The 13,855-nt window shown below is 57.1% G+C and overlaps 1 protein-coding gene across 1 annotated transcript in view; it reads right to left on the minus strand.

Annotated features, from left to right (window-relative positions):
- Positions 1-13,855, minus strand: part of ZNF831 (zinc finger protein 831) — a 77,052-nt gene that overhangs the window by 5,154 nt on the left and 58,043 nt on the right. Inside the window, exon 5 of the mRNA XM_045833133.1 lies at positions 355-506. Within this exon, the coding sequence (XP_045689089.1) occupies positions 355-506 (152 nt within the window). The remainder of the gene's footprint in view (positions 1-354; positions 507-13,855) is intronic.

Here is a 13,855-nt window from a genome sequence, read left to right on the forward strand (position 1 = left end):
GCAAAGGAAAACCTATGGGGCGGGGGGAGGTTAATTGGTGCAAAAAACTCGGGGTCGAAAACATGGTCCTCCATGCAAGCAAGGTCTGGGGCTCTGATCGGCTCTCTCCCAAGCGTGCACCTCCATCTCGCGGTCTCCGTCCGCTCCCGCTGACGACTGACTGGGGGGCGTGAAGGCGAGCCTCGCTCCCCATCAACGACACGAGATCGCCAGGTGTTCTCAGCCGGCCCGTGAGCAAGCAAACCCCTCGGCTTCCCGACCGGTCCCGAGCCCACGGAACACCACCGACGAGGACCCCAGAGCCAGGACCCAGAGGACAGACGGGCCGAGACGGCCCCACACCCCAACGCCCACCTGCGCCGCTAGCGGGTCCCCGGCCGTCGGGCTGGCGCTGGGAGGGACGCCACCTGCAGTCGGTCCGCGGTCTTCCTCCTCTGTCTCTCCCGTCCCGCAGCCAGCAGGCGACGCTGAGGAGACAGGAGATGGCTCCTCTTGCAGACTTAGCCCTGCAGGTGGGGAGGCACATTGAGACACACCTGAAATGATCAAATCAGCAAATGGGGATGTCCTGGGGGTTTACCTGTGTCTTCACGGCCAGCCCCGAGATCGCGCGCTCTGGTCGCACGAGGCGTGCCCAGGAAATCAATTTACATTGAACTCTGTCCTGTGCGGTCAAATACGAGGTCTCCCTTTTGCTAAGACCAGGGAAGACGTGGCAAAACCAGCTCCCAAAGACAGAAAAATCCCTCAACTCCTTATATTTTTAAAAATCTCTCCTGCAGCCCTGTCTCGTCAGAGCCACGCTCCTGGCCACGTGTGCGAGTTTGAGACCGGCCTGGATTCTCCGGCCACTCAGGCCGGAGGTGGATACAGAGGCTTCCCCCATGTCACGATGACATCACCAGAGCCCTGGGCAGCAAGCACCAGGTGAGCCTGGCTCTGTGCCTCTGCCGTTTGTGGTGGTGGTGGTTTGCTGTCGGGGGTTCAAGGGGAGCAGGGGAGACAAAGGCGCGACCATAACAGCACCCACACAGCAGCCCCTCCCCGGCGCATGCAGGCCGGAGGCCGCCCAGAGATCTCCCCGAGGGCAGAGGACAGCCTGAGGGAAGATCGGGAAAAGCTCCCAGAATGGCTGTGTCGCAGGAGAAACAAACGCATTAGGCCTCCTTCTAAAGTTGCTTTTAGTTTGATTCCAGTGACACACGCGAGGACTTTTTAAAAGTCAACCCTTTCTACTTATCAAGACAAACGGCGACACCTGCCCGCCCACGCCCTGTTTCCCACCCTGGATTCTCTCCGGGCGCATCTCCTCCACCCCCGGGAGCGCTCACCCAGCGCTGCTTCTGGGTGTCCCTGGGGTTTGGGCGGTTTCTTCTTGTTTGTTTGTTTGTTTTGTTTTGTTTTTTCCAGCTTGGACGCTAGCCTGGGGCTTCTGGGGGGGAGGGGAAGGCTTAGGGGGAGCGCCCCTTGTCCACAGCCCTGGTGCCCCTTGTCCACAGCCCTGGCACTCTGTCCGGCCCTCTCTGCTCTCAGCAGTCACGTGAACAAGGTCGTGACCTTCAGGGGACATTCCGCGTGTGCGTCAGTGTGTCCAGGACCGTGCTGGCCACGACCGAGCCGCACGGCGCACCGCGAGGACACTGCCCTTCCTGCCCGCACGGTCTTCCCCCCCGCAGTTCGGCGTTCCTTTGCTTTTCTTCTTTTGCGTCGTTTTCTATGAGGTTATCACTGAAATCAACCTCCAGCCTCCTATCCCGTGGTCTAAGGTTTCGTTTCATTTTCTTAGATCTCTCGTGAAACTTTCTACTTTTTACAGATAAAAATTACGGAGCCGACTGGGGTGACAATGGTTAATAAAATCGTACAGGGTTTGGGTGAACAAGTCCATATACAGGACAGCATCTGTCCGCACCGCACCGTGTGCTCACCACCCCCAGTGAAGTCTCCTTCCGTCACCCCACATACCCCTGCGCCCTCCTGTCCCTCCTGCACCCCTGTCCCTCAGGGCACCCCGGCCGCAGCAGCCTGCTGACCACCACTCGGAACCGTCTGACCCGCTCCCCGGGCTGCGGCCCTCGGGCGCACACCCCCCCTGCCACCCCGGTCCTTGGTCCCCCAGCCCTCCGGGTTCCTTCGGTTTCTCTCCCCCTTTCCTAACGCGAGACTCCTGGCGGCTTCACGAGAGAGGGAGCGTGAACTGAAACGGCTGGGACCCGAACGGGCTGCTGGCCCGAGTGGGGCACTCAGAGCTGGGATTTGTTTCCCTTCAGAGCAGCACCCGGGGCCCCCCCGCCCCCGCTCCAGCCGCTGGGAAGTCTGGAGCCAACGCGACTGTGATTCACGAGCCTTCGGACGGTTCCTCTTGGCGCTGCTCTCTCTCTCGCTCTCTCTCTCTCTCTCTCTGCAAATCCCCAGGCTCTTCACTGTGTCCTTGTCACCGCGGCCCTGATCCATTTTCCTCCGCTGTCTGGGCACGCGGGGCCGCCTTTGATCTGAACCACGTCCTTCAGTCTTAGGACACTCTGCTGTTTGTTTGATTTACCACCCCCCCCCCCCACTTTATGGTTTGTCTCCTCACTCTCCCTGCGAGGTTATTGGCCTGCCTGGTCTAATACTCTACTTTTCGTATCTTGTCTCTTCTATTTTCTATTTCTTTATTTATTTTTTTAATTTTATTGTTGGAAGAATTCTTTCAATTTTCTATTCCAACTCTTATGTGTCTATTTCTGCCATCATGGTTTGCATGCCTCAGTGCCCACTGCCATTATTAATCATTATTGTCGTGGTTATTCCATTGTTATAACAATCCTGCTCTTATTGCATGGCTCCATCACCTTCTCTCATATCTCTGTTAATATCACCAACAATAATGTGTTGTTATTGCTAAAGTTTGCTCTCCCCACAGAGTCTCCCTTCCTGCCGAGTTCCTTCGTTTCCGTTTCTTTTGCTTCTTTCATATTAAAGCTTTCCCTGAGGCAGCCGGCAGCCTTAACCGCCCACCCGTGTTTAAGAAACGGGCGCAGAAATGCCGGCGGGCAGCTCTTCACAAGTGCGATTTGTCAGCTGCCGGCCACCTGCCGGGTTCTCCCGTGTCCCTGCCGCAGTGGCGAGCCCTGGAGCCATTCATTCTCTGTAGGTCCCCACACAGGCCGGTGGCTTCCCCTCGAGGCCCCTGCAGCCCGCTGCCCGGGGGGACGCATCCGGCTGCCAGCACTCCGGCCTTGACCTGGGGGCGAGAGGCGGGGGCTCAACACGCAGTGTCAGCCGTTTGGTTAAACCCTGTGTTTTCAGTGGCGCCCCCTCGCTCCCGGCTGAAGTAACTGTGCCCAGTGTCCGTGGGGTCTTGCACCCATTCCAGAGGCCAAGCCCCCGGCATGCGGCCAGGAGGCAGGGAGGGGTGGAGGGAAGGGCCCGGGCCCCGAGAAGCAGGGATGGTTCAGGAGGTCTGACCGCTGCTCAGCCTTCCGTCCAGTCTGTCCGTGCTCGGCCCCCCCCGGCCCCCCGTGTTCCTCGAGTTTTCAGGGTTTTGCCCATTGTTGAACCAGGACTACACTCTCTGGCATCCGCTGAATCGGTGGCTCCCGGCCGCCGCTGCGCTCCGGTCCCCACGGCTGCAGAGTCACTTCCTCTGTCGTTCTGCCCCTGGGGCCGGAGCAACCCAGACACGCTTCTGTGCTAAGTCGCCCTAGGTTTCTAGCGGCACCTGGAGGTAAATGCATGTGTTCCGTCCTCCATCTTGAACCACAAGGACAAACCTACCTCTTCTATCTCAGCGGGCAGGTTACTGGATTACCAAGCACACTGACCTGAGCAAATCCGCTTTGAAACATTACAGAAAAGTGCAACGGTTTGGGAACAGAAGCCATGGTTTCCCCTTTGATACAACCTTCACCTGAGCACCTGGGTCTTGGGGTTGTCTGGTGACGCAGAACCAGGCCATCGGCGCAACAGGCACAGCCCGGGGCCCCTCCGTGCACGGCCACCGTGCCCGGCCCCGAGGCACCGGAGAACCAGACGGCTGTGTCCCGAGGGCCCTCAGCGGCTGTGTCCCGACGGGGAGAGAAACAAAGACAAACAGACGGTGTACACGAGATCAGTTGGGGTGAGACAGGGGCCGTGCAGGAAAGGAACTTATCAGAGGGTAACAGTAAGCAGGAGGCGATGGCGGGGACAATGGCCATAAACGGGGAAGAGAGAGTAGTGATCAGAGGGGAACACAGAGAGTAACACCACATCACAGCGAGCGGTGGGGGGTGACTGGCTCACATGACCGCGGAGGGCCTCGCCCACAGAGGCTGTTCCAGACGGAGGAGGAACAGGTGCAAAGGCCCTGGGGTGGGGAGGACGGAGCCTGTGAAGCCATCGTGGGAGGAGGGTGCTGAGCAGGGCCGAGGTCACAGGACGGCGGGGAAACCCACGGGGGCTCAGACCTTGCAGGGGGCAGGCCGGGGACCGGAAGGGGTGCAGGTCTTAGTCGTTGCGCAGGCACCGGCATTTTCAGCTGGGTCCCACCCCTCGTAAAGGGGCAGGCTACCACTCCCCAGAGACCAACTCTGGGGGAGAGGGGTGGAGGCGGAGAACCCGCTGACGAGGTCAGCGGGGGAGTCGGCGGCCAGGTGAGGTGGCCTGGCCAGGGCGGTGCAGGCCACGTGGATGACAGCGGAGGGGCTGAAGGCGTTGTCGTCCCCGCCCCACAAAAAGTCACCCAGAGACGATCCCAACAGCTGGGGCTTCGTGAGTGAGCCCCAGAGCCTGCCACGCGCCTCCCTCTAAGTGGATTAGACAGTGTCCCCCGGGGACAGGACCACCAGGCGATTCATCGGGTTCCACGCAGCAAAACCAATTCCGGGAGAGAAAACAATCAGATTGGCCCCAAGTGCGCTGGGCAGGTCTGGGCTCTCGGAGCCGAGCGGAAAGGCCAGGTGACTTCTGGCTCACCTGCGGGGGCCAGGCGAGCAAGCCCATGATCTCCCTCCCTTGCCCCTGACCCATGGTAACCCCGGGACAGAGTGAGCTACCTTTCCTAACTGTGAAGACACTCCCGGGTGCCGTCACCGAGGCGCGCTGAACGGATTGGGCCGCTGGAGGGAGGGCGCTAATGTGCTTTTAACGAACGGCCCTTTCCAAGAAGTGAGCCGAGCCCTGGTCCAACACTAGGGCGCAGAGTGGGGTCCTGCGTGGGCTTCAGCGTCGCGTGGGAACCGCTTCCCACGTCTTCAGAAACCTCAGGAGTTTCCGCCACCACGGGGTCCCCAGAAACCCCACCGCCCTCTCCCGCAGACGCGAGTCGGAGACCACCCACCTCTCCCGTCCCAGCTCTGGGGGCTGCGCTGCCCTCGCCCACCCCCGATTAAAGGCTGCGTTTTTCATGAGGAGAGTCATGTTTAGAGAGAAAGGGATTTCTTCAAGTGTCACAACAAATTTAAACGTAGCCTCTGGAACAGGCTTACAGGAAGCCGTAAAAGCAGCAGGAAGAACGGCATGGAGTAAACACGGACGTGGGTGTGTGTACCTGTCTTCAGGTCAGCCTGCTCCCGGCCAGCTAGGCCTTCGGCTGGGTGCGAACGCTCACAGACACGTCGCCCCACCGCCATCGTCTGAACGTGCAAGTGACTCAGTGCATTTCTTCCGGCTGCCCCAATACACCAAGCCAGAACCCCGTTAGTTCGGAGCCCAAAGAGCGGGGAGCTGTCAGGACGGGGTGAAAACCAGGGGGCCGCGCGGGCCTTCGAAGCAGGGGGCGAGAATGAACAGGAGCGCCGGCGCCCTCTCCCACGAGCTGATCTGAGATGCGGTTGCTCAGAAGCATCCTGGACGCGGGAGGACCCACACCGTTCCGCACACGGAATCATCTGCCGGGACTTCAGGAGCGCCGGGCAGCACTCCCAGAGTCATCGGCACGTGCGCAGTGACGTGTTCCTTTCGTCACAAGTTTGTCAAGCCCATTTTGGGTTTTTCTGAGTCCATATTTTTGGAGCCCGTATGGCTGAACCTAAATATTTCTCAGGCCGGTGTTTCCTGAGCCTCGGGCACAGCCCACACGCTGCGCTGCCTGCAGGCGCTGTGCTCAGGGGCGGACGAGGACGACGCCCTCCTGGACCTTGCCCTCGAAGGTGGGGGCTGGGATTCAGTCCTCAAGTACACAACAGTGTCACCCAGCCAACACAGTAAGCATACCAGGACAGAAAAAGCAGAGGCCGCCATGAGATGGTCGCACGGGGCCCTGACCCCGCTGGTGCCCAAGGAAAAGAGTGGAACCGCACAGACTACCGTGAAATTGTCCCGACACGGGCCCTGCTTTGGCTGGTTTTCTCTCCGGTAAGTTTGAACCACTCATTCATGTAATCATGCAAGCAGTCTGTGTATCTTTAAGTTTCCGTTGCATGCCAGGCATGGTGCTTTAGTAGAACCGAAACTGAAGAAAAACCTTACTTGAGTGGGCACTTCTGGTGTCAAAGTCGACTCCTCTGTTTCTGCAATGCTCTTACAACTTGAGTTTATGAAGCTGCTATGGAGGAAACCATCTGGCTGAAAAGGGCGGAGGAAAGAGGCTTTCTCCCTCCCCGGCCAGGGCCAGGGCCGGGGGCCGGCGATTCCCCATCAGAAAACGACCAGAAGCCTGAGGCGGCCTCAGCCCCGCGCGGCGGGCAGCCCAGCGGACCTCGGGAGAGGACCCACGGCCGCATGCACCGCGCCCAGCCTCGGGGCCGCTGCCCTCTCCCCACGCACTCTTCCGACGGTTTGCCTCCCCGTCGTCACCAACGAGGCTTCCATTTCCGGGAAACCACTTTTCTTGGCTGTTTCCATCTCTTTCCCATGTCTTGCATGAAACGCAGCCAGGAGGGGAGAACCCGTCCCGCCCAGAAACGCCTGCCCTGGACCACGGGGAAGGCGAAGGGCCGTTCAAACTCCTGCTTCGCGTTAAAACTGTTGTCATGTTCCGTTGACGCACGCACGGCTCTAAAAGACAGGGCAGGCGCGGGATTGTGGGGTCTCGGGAGGGAACAGGAGGACAAGGAAGAAGAAGGAGAAGGAGGAGAAGGAGAAGGAGAAGGAGAGGGAGGGGGAGGGGGAGAGGGAGAGGGAGAGGGAGAGGGAGAGGGAGAGGGAGGGGGAGAGGGAGAGGGAGAGGGAGAGGGAGAGGGAGAGGGAGGGAGGAGGAGGAGGAGGAGGAGAGAGGAGAAGGAGAAGGAGGAGAAGGAGAAGGAGAACCGCCGGAGCCGGTGTCCGACGCCCAGACGTAGCCCGCCGACCCGCCCTCCGTGTCTTCATCTGAGAAGTCTCTCGTGGCCAAACGGAAGTCGTGTGCGCGGGTGTCTTCCCCAGGACGTAACTCATACACTGGCAACAGTGTCTCATCTTTCCTCAAGATTTACACTCGAAAAGGAAGGAGAAATTACTCTGTTTTGGCAATTTCAGAGCACCGCGACTTAACTAATAGCTTCGGGGAGGGGATGAGTGCGTCTCTATTAATTCTGATGAGAGGAGATGTCGGAAAGTCATCAGGGCCCGTCAGAGGAGCGCGAGGGCCGCCGGGGAGAGGGCCTTGGGGGCCCCCGCCCCAACCCCCGACACCCAGGAACGTCAGGGAGGGCGGGGAGGGAGCACCGGGCTCGCCGGGAGCCCCGGATGGGATGGAAAGCAGAGGAAGCTCCTGAAGGAAACCTGGGAACTAAGGCGGCACCCACCTCTGCTCCAGGGATGGACTCGAGCCCCCCGGGGCACGGTTTGGAAACGGTATCTTTTCTGCCTGTGGGAGGAGGTACAGCCTGCCCTTCAGAAACCGCCTGTACCCTGGCTGGCGTAGCTCAGCGGATTGAGCGCGGGCTGCGAACCAAAGCGTCGCAGGTTCAATTCCCAGTCAGGGCACATGCCTGGGTTGTAGGCCATGATCCCCAGCAACCGCACATTGATGTTTCTCTCTCTCGCTCTCTCTTTCTCCCTCCCTTCCCTCTCTAAAAATAAATAAATAAAATCTTTAAAAAAAGAAAAAGAAACCGCCTGTCATCGCAGCCGTCTCTGCGCCAGACAGCGCCCCCACACTCGGTGAACCGGGCTGGTGTGAAGCGGATCCGGGACTTTCACAGGGACTTGGCCGTGTGCACACGTCAGCCAGCGCCGTTCCTCCGTGAAGAGAAACAGGCCCCGGGCATACACACAAATCCTGGCAACAGCCCGGGGACACTCCCGGGAATGTTCTCCTCGAACCCGGTCAGGGGAGTGGGTTGTCTGGAAGTGTTCAGGCCCGTGGTTGTCAGCCAAGGCGATGCCTGGAGACTCTGGATCGTGCTGACTAGGGGGCGGGGGAGCATCTCCTGGCGGGGGGCCAGGGGCGCTGCTCAGCATCCGACACCGCACCAGACCGAGCGAGATCCGGCTCCCAAGCCAGCAGGGCCGTGGCGGAGAAACCCCGCTTTGCACCAAGAACCCAAACACAAACACGACAGGGGCCGGACGAAAACCACGAACGAGGGAGGGAGTTCCCCGGGGTGGGCGGCTGCCACGAACACAGGGCGTGGCCCAGGGCGCAGCGGGCGCTCGGCTCCTGCCGCTGGGGCCCAGGACGGACCAGGATGGGCCGGCTCGCCAGAGCTGTCCGCGTTCCACCGGAAACCCAAGTCCGGATTCCACGGGTTTTTAAACCCCAATAACGAACTAACTTTCAAGCAACAACACTGCTCACCCACGCGGATGTGTGTCTGCGGCCCCGGTGTGGCCGCGGTGGGCCTGCCGTCGGCCCGCGGGTGACCCCTTGTTAGTGAAGGCGCTCAAGTGGACGGACTCGGGGTGTGGGGGGGGCTGTAGGCTTCGCCCCGTCTCTCCTCTTTTGCTGAAGCAACGTTTCTTTAAAAAAAAAAATACTGTTAAAAAATATGCATGGGGAAGAGAGCCTATTTTTCAAAAGCGTGTTGGTGGTATCTGATAAAATGAAGTCTACAATGGCCACGTGCACCCAGCACATGGACCCAGCAGCGGCTCCGTGGGAAACTGAGCGACAGTGTTTCCTGCAGCAGCAGCGGTCGCTGGGGTGGACCAGCAGCCAGCGACCGGATAGTCTGCCGGCGGGGGGGTGGGGGGCTGGCTGGAGGGGCGGTGGGGAGAGCGGCTGCCCTGCGTGGTCTCCTGCCACTCCTGAAACCATCTGTTTCTCTATTTATAGCCTCTGCCTAGCGTTGTTCACAAGGTACACACGAAGAAAAGGGTCGCAGACGACAATGCATGCTATGATCTATTTGTGTCAGAACAAAAAACAGAGAAAACAAAGAGGTGCCGTGCCTGCTTGTACGTCTGTGTGGATGGGGGCGGAAGGAGGCGGAAGGAGACCACACCTCCTCACCCGGGCAGCCTCGGGGGACCACGGGCCTGGGAATCATCATGCTTCCTGGGGTATGGGAGGGGGGACCCCAAAACCCCCGGAATCTATTTATTAAAACAACTGTGTATTTGTTTATTCTCACATGTTTGAACTTCAGTCACATTCCAAACTCTGCACGCGATGCGATGCACCCACCGAGACGTTTGTCTCGCGGCTCACGACAGGGTTGGAACGCGTCGGTTTGGATGCCTTTCAGCGCTTCTGACGGTTTTTGTTTCACCTCTTCCGCATCGGCAACATGTTTCCCTTGGGGGATTTTTTTCATCCGGGAAACCATCATCTGGGAAACCCAGATCACTCAGGGCAAGACTGGGTGACTAGGGAGGGGGAGCACAGGGGTCATGCCATTTTGGGTCAAAAACTGCCTAACACTCAGGTGTGCTGCGGGCAGGTGCGCGCGTAAATCACTCATCCTGACAAGAGCAACCATGTGGGGAGAGTCTTTAAAAAAATTCACTGGCGCCAAACGCAGCCTCTCACAACAACGCCAGCTGGTGCACGGATACAGCAGGGTCCCTGGAACGCCCACCCAGCGGGGGAAGCCTGTGCCACAAGGGGCCCGCCCTCCAGAAGATGCTTCCCGGTGTTTGGGTCCCCCCTCGTATCCGTGTCGCTTTCTTTGTGGTGACAAGCACGGCGTGGCTTTATCAGTCGGACAGAAAGCTAGGAGATAGACGATGACGCGGGCCCTGAAAAGGAGAGACTGGAAATAACCAAGAAAAGCCCCGGCACGCCCAGGCCACGCCGGGGGCCGGCTCCGTCCAGTCGGGGCACGGCTCCGGGAGAGGGAGCTCCGTGCTCCCCGTTTTGTAACAAAAAAAGTTTAGTTCCTCAGGAAGAGACACGTTGACTCACCGAAGAAAGGGGAAAATGTATTTTTCCATCTCTAACCAAATCTGAAGTATTTCTGTACTATCCTAATTTTTTTTGGAAATTTTGCCTCTTCCGAGTAATCATTTCCCATCTTTTTTCTCAGAAACCACTTTTCTCCATGGTTCGCATTTTTGTACTCTTTCTCTAATGAAAGGCAATCAGTTTGAGAACACTTCACTTACCATTTTCTCCAAAAAAAAAAAAAACATATTTAGTAGAAAAGTATGCTTAGAATCTTTTGGAAAGTTGCAGCCCTCACCATGCAACAAGAGAGGTTCCTAAAACAAAGGGAGGGCAAATGGTAGGGAAGCAGAGAAACCAAATGAAGAACAAAAAAAAAATTTGTCTGTGCTCATATTATTTGAATTATTTAGTGCCAAAATGGAATCAAAAGAACCTACTTTATGGGTCATTACTTTCAAACTTTCTTAACTCTAAATGAAAATTAGAGAGAAAAGAAGTTCAGGCTTTGGCACATAATGGATGTGTTTAAGCAATTGCCCCGTCATTTCTTAAGATTTACACCCCAGAGGAGGAGGAGTCATCCTGTTTCAGCAATGCTGTAAGCAACGTTACTTAACTAATGGCTTTGGGAAGAGACGGTCTCCCCATTAATTCTGACAGGGGAAATAATGGAGCGGGGCCATTATCGCGAGCCGGGGGCGCGGGAGGGAGTCGGTGGCTGAGGGGACCCTGGGGTGCGGGCTGCCATCTTGTCGCCCCCCCCAAAACATCACGGGTGCCTGGTGACAGAGAACGGGGCGAGGGAAATCCCAAGGGACCGTCCCCGGCCCACCTGTCCCCGCTCACTTCTGACAGACTAATCGTGGAAAGGCTAAGAAGAAAGGGGAGAACTCCCATCAACTTCATTGCGGAGAGGGACATCACCAGCCTCGCGGGGTCGCTGGCTGCTCTACCTCCGCACCGCGGCCCGCAAACCTTCCAGCTCAGAGAGCACCTGTCACAGAAGTTCCCTTTGACTTTCCGTTCTTCGGTGACAGACAGCTGCTTCGTGAATGCTACCCTCGAGGGAGCCCCCCAAACTGCGCTCGGGGGGGGGGGCTTCAATCACTTCGGAGCTCAGCGAGCTATGTATACAGGTTGAGAGAAGACATGTCAGTGAGAGAGGCAGTGAATGAGAGGGAGGAAGGAAGGAAGGAAGGAAGGAAGGAAGGAAGGAAGGAGGAAGGAAGGAGGAAGGGAGGGAGGGAGGAAGGGGGAAGGAGGGAGGGAGGAAGGGGGGGGAAGGAGGGAGGAAGGAAGGAAGGAGGGAGGGAGGGAGGGAGGAGGGGAAGGAAGGGAGGAAGGAAGGAAGGAAGGAGGGAGGGAGGGGAGAAGGAAGGGAGGAGGAAAGGAAGGGAGGGAGGTAGAAAGGAAGGGGAGGAGGGAAGGGAGGAAGGAAGGGAGGGAGGGAAGGAAGGAAGGTAGAAAGGAAGGAAGGGAGGGAGGAGGGAAGGAAGGAAGGGAAGGAGGGAGGGAGGAAGGAAGGAAGGGAGGGAGGGAGGAAGGGAAGAAGGAAGGGAGGGAGGGAGGAAGGAAGGGAGAAAGGAAGGGAGGGAGGAGGGAAGGAAGGAAGGGAGGAAGGAAGGAAGGGAGGGAGGAAGGGAGGGAGGAGGGAAGGAAGGAAGGAAGGGAGAAAGGAAGGGAGGGAGGAGGGAAGGAAGGAAGGGAAGGAGGGAGGGAGGAAGGAAGGAAGGAAGGAAGGAAGGAAGGAAGGAAGGAGGGAGGGAGGGAGGGGAGAAGGAAGGGAGGAGGAAAGGAAGGAAGGTAGAAAGGAAGGAAGGAAGGGAGAAAGGAAGGGAGGGAGGAGGGAAGGAAGGGAGGGAGGAAGGAAGGTAGGGAGGGAGGAAGGAAGGAAGGTAGAAAGGAAGGAAGGGAGGGAGGAGGGAAGGAAGGAAGGGAAGGAGGGAGGGAGGGAGGAAGGAAGGAAGGTAGGAAGGGAGGAAGGAAGGGAGGGAGGGAAGTAGGAAGGGAGGAAGGAAGGTAGGGAGGGAGGAAGGAAGAAGGAAGGGAGGGAAGGAAGGGAGGGAGGGAGGGAGGAAGGGAGGGAGGTAGAAAGGAAGGGGGAGGAGGGAAGGGAGGGCGGGAGGAAAAGGATGGGAAGGAGGGAGGAGGAAAGGGTGCCCCTCACCCCAGAACTGGGCCCGGGCTCATTGTTAATGATCAGAAGCGCAGTCCCACCTTGTTGATGGCGTGCGCACGTAGGCGAGGAGACGGAAATGAGGCCATAATTTCACAGTGATTAGCATTGTGGGAAATGCCACAAGGGAGATGAGTTATGAATCATGCCTCATGTAATCTGGCTCAAGAGTCGAATGTGACCAGACTGAGTAATCTCTAAATGTCACCTCACAAAACCATCCGAGGAGAACCGAGATGACTAAGAAGCCCCAACCCGGCTCTTCGGAGAAAAAGTACTTAAACGACCCATCAGAGGGACAGAAAATACTCTGATCGAAGTCTAACTACTTAACAGAGTGTTTCTCTCTCCTGATGCAATTTTCTGAAAGTTTGTCTCTTCTGAGTCATCATCTGCTTTTATGTCAGAAACTACTTTCCTTAGTGGTACCTCATTTCTTTTCTATTTCTCTGATGAAAGGCGATCAATCTGAGATGGGGTTTTTTACCTTGAAAAATAGGTAGTAGAAACTCACGTTTAAAAATCAATCCTTCAGTTAAAAGTTTGCACCGAGACCATGTACCTAAAATTTAAAGAGCGGAGCAGATATGAGGTGAAGGGGGAAAAATACAGTTATTGAAAATGCCATTTAAAATCCATCATGCCAGGATGGAAATCAAGAGCATCTACCCTTTGAATTATTATTTTTAAAATGTCACATTACTAAATGAGTCTGGAAAAGACAGTCGTTCCTTGAGATGTAATAAAGATATTTGAGAGAGCTCATTTTCCCTCAAGATCTGCATCCTTAAAAGGAAGAAAACGATGCATTTCAGGGATAACAACCGGGAAGAAAGACCTTCCCTCTTCTCCTGCACTCATCCTGACAAGGGGGAAGGCAGGCTGATGTCAGGCCACAGACACAGGTGAGACGCCTCATTATCTGTGCTTTTCCTCGCCTCCCCGGGAGAGGACCTGATCTGGGCCCAGAGCGTCCCTCGGATCGGAATCACGAGGGTGAGGACCTGATCTGACAAAGGGAGGAAGAGGAAGACAGGCGAGGGAGCGCTTCCCTGATTCCGCAGCATGGTCAGAGAGTCCATCTCGTGCGGACCTCAGGCGTATTTTTTTCCTACCCCAGAATACCTGCCGTTTCATCCTCCCTACTTTTATCTGTGTCTTCATTCATTCATTCATTCCTTCCTTCCTTCATTATTTATGGGAAGGACGGCGATGTTGGGTGAACTGAAGGCCCCCCCCGCAGATATTTCTTCTGAACAACACTGGTGGAAGAGCCCGTTCACAGTATTTCACTGGCGCGAACTCGTGCATCGGGGCCGGACCCAACAGCGCCTCCTCGCCCTCCTCGGGGCCCGGGGACTGGCAGAAAAGGGGAAAGAGTAAACGGGGTCCCCAATTCTCTTTAGAAACGTTCACACCCAAACGTACTCAAGAGCGTGTGCTTTCAGGCTGACGTTGTGCATGTG

This window comes from Phyllostomus hastatus, unplaced genomic scaffold (assembly GCF_019186645.2).
Source record: "Phyllostomus hastatus isolate PE091 unplaced genomic scaffold, TTU_PhHast_1.1 phas_contig_17, whole genome shotgun sequence".
NCBI lineage: Eukaryota > Metazoa > Chordata > Mammalia > Chiroptera > Phyllostomidae > Phyllostomus > Phyllostomus hastatus.